This window comes from Ammospiza nelsoni, chromosome 25 (genome assembly GCF_027579445.1).
Source record: "Ammospiza nelsoni isolate bAmmNel1 chromosome 25, bAmmNel1.pri, whole genome shotgun sequence".
Taxonomy (NCBI): domain Eukaryota; kingdom Metazoa; phylum Chordata; class Aves; order Passeriformes; family Passerellidae; genus Ammospiza; species Ammospiza nelsoni.
This window is the reverse complement of record NC_080657.1, coordinates 3,365,301-3,371,477: the sequence shown is the minus strand read 5'-3', so window position 1 is coordinate 3,371,477 and position 6,177 is coordinate 3,365,301. Positions and strand designations below refer to the sequence as shown.

Sequence of the window (6,177 nt, the reverse complement as noted above, 5' to 3'; positions counted from 1 at the left end):
AACCCACTCTGGGGCTGAGCCCCCCAGGCCGGAGCGTTCGCCCTCGCTCCGGCACGGCCAAGCCCGGATGGGCGCTGGACAAGGCCGGGACGGGCCCTGGAGCCGCCCGTGGCCCCGTTCCAGCGCGGGGCCGAGCGTGGCGTCCCGGGGGAGCGGGACGAGCCCCGGCCCCGCGCCCCGCTCAGCGCCGGCCGGGGCTGCCATTGGCTCCGGCGGGAGCGCTGACCGCCAGCCGCCTCCGAACTATTTCCTGTTGCTGCAGCGTTAATGCTAAACAGACCTTGCTCTCTCTTCCCTCGCTCCAGCCAAAGTGCAGCGGCTCCGCCGCCGCCGCCTTCCCGCCCCGGTGAGTACCAGCCCCGGGCACCGCGTGGGGCTCGCACCGGGCACCCGGGGCACCTCAGCACGGCCCGGCGGGTTCCAGGCTCGGTGCCGGCCCCGCTCAGGTGCTCTGGCTTTGGGGAACGCGGGGCTGAGGGCACAGGGCTCGGTGACACAGCGGAAGATGCGGAGCGGGCGGCTTGGGGACACGGTGTAATGCTCGGGGACGCAGCACTGAGCAGCTCGGGGCTCGGATCTTGGGGACTCAGAGGCCCTACAGCCAGCCCGGCCCCCATCAATGCCCCACCACCGGCAGGGGTTCCATGGGGGGGCTGTGCCCCTCCAGCCCCACCGCAGCCCCTTGCCGAGCAGGGCTGCCCGTGCAGCTGCTCCACGGGAAGGGAACCCTTCCCTCCTAGGGACCCTGCTGGCCTTGTTTTGGGGTGTCCCACTAGAGGGGCTGCCCAGCCCCAGAATGTGCCGCGGCCCCTCAGCTCTGGACCGTCCGGGATGGTTTTGCTGATGTGTCACATTTTCTGCATTTCTTTCCTCATTCCTCTCTCTCTGGAGCCGTTTCTGGGAATCAGCTCGTCCCCTGCCAGGGCCAAATTTTCTCCCGCCCTGCCCTTCCCTGCCCTGCCCGCTGTCCTGCCCGCTGTCCTGCCCTGCCCGCTGTCCTGCCCCTTATCCTTCCCACTGCCCTGCTGCCCATCCTTCCTGCTGTCCTGTCCTGGTGGCCTTTGCACTGTGCCTGGCCTTGTCCCTGCCCTGCAGGGTCCCACGACAAAGGGCCAAGGCTGGAGCTGGGCCGGAGCAGCGTGGGGGACAGGGACAGGGACACGGCCCAGGAGTGTGTGGAGCACACGTGTGTGCCCGTGAGCACCACCAGCCACTGGTGCTGGGGCCCTGCTGTGCCCCGTGACCCATCCCATGGCCGGGCATGGGACACAGCCCTGGCCCGGTGCCACAGACCCGCCTGATGCCGTGGCCAGGAGGAGCCGCATCCGTCCCGCTCCCTCAGGAAGGACGGAGGGCGGCGGGAGCGGGACGGCTCCGGCTCGGCATCCCGGGGGTTCCAGCCCAGGCACGAAGCCCTGCTCAGCTGGAGCTCATCAAGGGCACACCCAAGCACGGCCTTGGAAGGGACGGGGCACTAAGGGGGGGATCCCAGCCCTGCAGAGCGGTGCTCAGCCCCTGTCCCGCAGATGCCCAGCATGTGCCGCCCCTGGAGCCGCTGAGAACGGCCGGGCCCAGGATGGAGAGCCGCCGGAGGGACATGGAGCTGCTCAGCAACAGCATGGCCGCGTACGCGCACATCCGAGGTGAGGCGGGACGGGGCTGGGCGGCACCGCGGGCCCCGGAGGGTTCGGGCAGGTCCCTGACCCGCTCCGTTCCCCCCGCAGCCAACCCCGAGAGCTTCGGGCTCTACTTCGTGCTGGGCGTGTGCTTCGGGCTGGTGCTCACGCTGTGCCTGCTGGTGCTGCGCTTGTCCTGCCGGCCCTCCCCGCGGCCCCCGGCGCGCCCCGGCGACATCAGCGAGGACGACGACGACGACGAGGACGAGGACGAAGAGGACACCGTCGACCGCGCGGCGTCTGAGTCGCTGCTGCCGGTGACCGAGATCCCGCTGGAGAGCCACGGGCCCGGGGACGGGGCGCTGGCCGTGAACGTGTTCGCGTCGGCCGAGGAGCTGGAGCGGGCGCAGCGGCTGGAGGAGCGGGAGCGCATCATCCGCGAGATCTGGCGCAACGGGCAGCCCGACATCCTGGGCTCCGGCACCATCGGCACCATCGGCACCCTGGGCCGCGTCCACTACTACTGAGCCCGGCAGCTGCCCCGGCACGGTGTGTGCACCCCACGGCTCATCCCGCACCGAGCCAGGAGGGACCAGGCGGACAGGGGAGCTGCTCGCTGCCCCAGAGCTGACGGAGCCGCCTTGGACTGACCCTGCAGCACCGAGAGCCATCCCCGGTGTCACGGGCACCCTCGGGGCTGGACTCGCCCCGCCACTGCGGGACACGATGCACTTTGAGCCATTGGTACGACGGCTGGCAACAGCCGAGCAGCCCCGGACACGCGGGGATGGGGACAAGGACAAGGACAGGGCAGCCCTGGCTGGATCTGGCGGGGGTTTCACCCGTGCGAGCCGTGGGCTCCTGCCCCACAAACATGGTGCTGTTGTACACGAACTAGAGCCCGGCGTGGCGGGTCTGGCCGGGTTCTGGGGGCCCTGGACCCCTCCCCGAGCCAATTCCCTTCCCGGCCCCACTAAAATTAGCCGGGTCCTTTCCGGCGCCGCCCGCCGTGACCCCGCGGCCGGAGCGAGGCGGATGCTCCCGCTGGGCTCCGGGCCGGCCGCCGCTCCCCGGGGATGCCGCAGCTCGGCCGCATCCTGCCCCATCCCAGCCCGGCCCCGCGGGGCGCCGGGCCCCGCTGCCCCCTCCCCGAAGGATTTACAAAAATAGCTCCTTCCCAGGCTGGCTCCCCCCCGCCGCCAGCGCCAGCGGGACCCAGATGTTTTCCAGATGTTCTCCAGTGGCTGGAGGCCAGGATGGGCCGGGGCTGGGACTGGAGCTGGCCTGGGAAACTGTGCGGGGGTGGAGGAGGAGGAGGAGGGGGGGAGGCGGAAGGGGAGGGGGAGGAGGCCCTGCCCCAGCCCTGCTACGGGCCATGGTGGGACCCCTTGGGCCATGGTGGGACCCCTTGGGCCATGGTAGGACCCTCTGGGCCATGGTGGGACCCCTTGTGCCTGGCCGGACCAGCCCAACCCTTCAGGGGCATGGCAGCCCTGAGCAACCCCCCCACACAGCACTTTGTACCCAAAATAGTTTATTTTAAACGAAATCTGTAGTTCATGGGGCTGTTATGTTTCAGGGAGCAGTGCCTGGGTCTGGGGTGGGCTTTGGTGTCCGATGGGTGCAGAACCAGGCTGGGGGGCACAGGAACCATGTGCCACCCACCTGCTCCTCCATGCTAACAGGGCAGCCCCTTCCTCACCCGCTCGATCTCTGCCTGTGGGGAGAGGCTGTGATTGTTGGGGGGCACAGGGGACCCCAGGACAAAGCCAGCCCTGGCAGGGACTCACCTGCAGCGCCTGGCGCTGAGCCCGCTCCTGGCACAGCTCCTGCCGCAGCTCCTGCAGGTCCCGCCTGCAACACGCCCGGGGGGCTCAGCTGGGGCCAGCACAGGCAGCCAGGAGCCACTGGGGACCCCCCGGCACCCCCATCCCCACTCACAGGTGCTGGACTCGCATCAGGTCCACGAGGATGTGCAGGGTCCGGACCTCAGCCTTCAGATCCTCCAGGGCCAGTGACCTCCCCTCCAGCCCCTCCAGCCCCTCTGTGCTCCATGCTGGGACCGGCGCCTGCCCCGTGCTGGGGACAGGGGCACAGGGGGCAGCACGGGGCAGCCCCTGGGGCTGCTCCCCGCCATGGGGACCCCCCGTGCTCCCCAGGACCATGCTGGGTGGCCGCTGGCCAGGGACTCGTGGCCGTGTGGCTGTGGGGTGGCTCAGCCTGGCTGTGGTCACTGACACCGTGTTGAAGCCATTGGCATCTGCCAAAGAAAGAACAGGGATCAGCCCCTGGCGCTGGGCAGGGCCCAGACACCCCTGCAGGCCCCTGCATCCTACCTGGGTCACCGGCTCTGCCCCACTCCATGTCAGCTGAGGTGCTGGCCTGGGGGTCACTGGGCCTGGGGACAGCAGAGGTGTGAGTGGCACAGCCAGGGAGGTGCCAGCCCCACGCCAAGGCCAGCTGTGAGCATGGCACTGGCACTGGGACATCGCAGTGGCCCTGGACACCCCACCACAGCCACGTTTCTTACTTGGTGGCCAGCACGGGGGCTGGTTTGGTCTTGGCAGGAACGGGGGGAGCAGGAGCCATCCTCTTGGTGAGTGGGAGCTTGGTTGGCTCCATCCTCGCTGGTGCTGGGAGCTCTGGGGAGAGGAGGCAGAAGCACGGCTGGGGCTGGGACCAGCAGTGACAAGAGAGGAGCAGGAAGCGCTTCCTGCTCGTGGCATGCCCTGGCCCAGGCACATCCCTGTGCTTCCCTCTCCTCCAGCCCAGCACTCACCCCAGGGGCTCCCTGTCCTCGCCCTCCTTGTTGTTCTCTCTGGTTGCAGCTGCTGGGGAGCAAAGGGGATCATCACGTGCTGGAAGGGCCCTCGTTCCAGCCTCTCCCAGCCCTGCACCAGCCCCACAGCAGCCCTGCTGTGGTCGGCGCTTCCTCTGTGTGAGGCGGAGCAGCAGCTGCAGAGCTGCAGTGAGCGCTGCAGCACGGGCAGGGTGTCATCCCCACCAGCATCCCTGAACCCTGGGGTCACAGCAGGACAAACCCACTGGCGAGGTGGAGTACAGGACATCGGGCCATGATGGACCACCCTGTCCCCATGGCAGGCCCCCCTGTCACCACAGCTGGCCACACTGTCCCTGTGGTTGGCCACCATGTCCCCGTGGTGGGCCATTGACCCCATGGTGGGCCAGCAGCCCTGATGCTGCCTGGTCCCTGCGCTGCCACCAGCACAGCCCTTGTCACAGAGGCCTCGCAGACACCAAAATGGTGCTGGGATTCCCACCCAAAGATGCGGCTGAAGCACCGAGGGCTGCGGGATGAGGACACCCCAATCCAAGGCCCCGGTGCTCCTTGGCTCTGGTGGCACAGGGTGATGGTGCCCAGCAGTGCCCAGAAATGCCCGGCATCCTGCCCGCCCCTCTCCAGCAGCTCTCCCGGCCCCAGGGCCCAGCCCAGCCCTGGAGCAGCGCGATCACACACGGGCACTGCCCTGGGCATGATCCCCTTGCGGGGACCCTCGGCTGCTCCCTCCTACCTGGCGCTGCGGGGCTGCCCCGAGGCCGAGCCGAGCCGTGCCAGGCTGTCCCGGCCCCACACCGTGCACGTGATGCCGGAGGAAATCGGCTCCACGCTGGGAAGGAAGTTGAGGCAGGGCGCACCTCAGTGCTGCTCCACGCCGCATCCCTGCGCCCCGCGGGGCACTCCGGCTCCCCGAACCCACGGCGTGCCCTTCGGGGGCTGCCCGGCCATCCCGGCGGGACACCAGGGCCGGATGGACACCAGGGCCAGGCTCAGGGGAGTCTGTGCTGGTTTGGGCTGTGGGAGAGGCTTTGGATGAGGGTGGGACTGGAGGGCACGGAACGCTGGCACAGCAGAGCCCCCCAGAGCCGTGTCTCCCCTGGGCATCCCCAGCCTGGCACCCCCATGCACCCTCTCCGCCCCGGGCAGGGCTGGGCCGTCCGTGCCACCACCAGGGCTCGGTGCTGGCACTGGGGCTCCTTCCCTGCGTGACACAGCCGTGGCTGCGGGGGGAGCCCGGCCAGGACCGCAGCAGGCCCGGGGTGAGAGCTCACACTCGGCCGGGTCCCACAGCCGGTCTGACACCCTCGGCTGCAGGGGAAGTGAAACCCAAACCGCGGAGGGGCCGAAACCCACAGGCCGTGAGCGCAGGGGTGGTCACGCTGCAGCGGGCCCTGCGCAGGGCCCGAAGGGTCAGTGTGACACGGGGATCCCGGCTGGTCCTGGCCACTGCCTGCTCCAGGAGACAGCCTGGATATTCCTTTGGGCCAAACTCATCGGACCCAGCAATAGCAAGCTGGGGGCAGGGAGAGGGCTGGGAATCAACCATAGGGCAGAGAAGGACGGCAGAACAGAGGTTCCATTGCACTCCCGGGTGTGGCCACTCAGGCCAAGGAGCTGGGGACACTGGGCACCCATTTCCTCAGGCTGGCTCAAGGCTGAGAGTGAAGGAAAGCACCGCCGTGCCGTTAACCCAGCACTGCCCCAACAGCTCTTGGCCAACACCGTTACCCACATCAGCCAGCAAAGCTGAGCTCCTGCAGA

The 6,177-nt window shown here is 69.1% G+C and overlaps 2 protein-coding genes across 3 annotated transcripts; one reads left to right on the top strand and one right to left on the bottom strand.

Annotated features, from left to right (window-relative positions):
- The first annotated feature begins 267 nt into the window (after positions 1-267).
- Positions 268-2,510, top strand: EVA1B (eva-1 homolog B). Of its 2 annotated transcripts, XM_059488683.1 has the most exons (3): positions 268-346; positions 1,527-1,643; positions 1,725-2,510. In XM_059488683.1, the coding sequence occupies exons 1-3, from the start codon at positions 268-270 to the stop codon at positions 2,141-2,143; spliced, it is 615 nt and encodes a 204-aa protein (XP_059344666.1). In that variant the 3' UTR covers positions 2,144-2,510. The 2 variants fall into 2 exon arrangements, with proteins under 2 accessions (XP_059344666.1, XP_059344665.1); XM_059488682.1 differs by lacking the exon at positions 268-346 and having other exon boundaries at positions 1,054-1,643.
- Positions 2,511-3,140: 630 nt separating this feature from the next.
- Positions 3,141-6,150, bottom strand: LOC132083690 (SH3 domain-containing kinase-binding protein 1-like). Its single transcript, XM_059488512.1, has 10 exons — positions 6,145-6,150; positions 5,770-5,929; positions 5,332-5,477; positions 5,150-5,245; positions 4,396-4,447; positions 4,147-4,258; positions 3,953-4,014; positions 3,558-3,876; positions 3,407-3,470; positions 3,141-3,333 (listed from the first exon to the last, which is right to left on the bottom strand). The coding sequence occupies exons 1-10, from the start codon at positions 6,148-6,150 to the stop codon at positions 3,295-3,297; spliced, it is 1,056 nt and encodes a 351-aa protein (XP_059344495.1). The 3' UTR covers positions 3,141-3,294.
- Between the last annotated feature and the right edge of the window lie 27 nt (positions 6,151-6,177).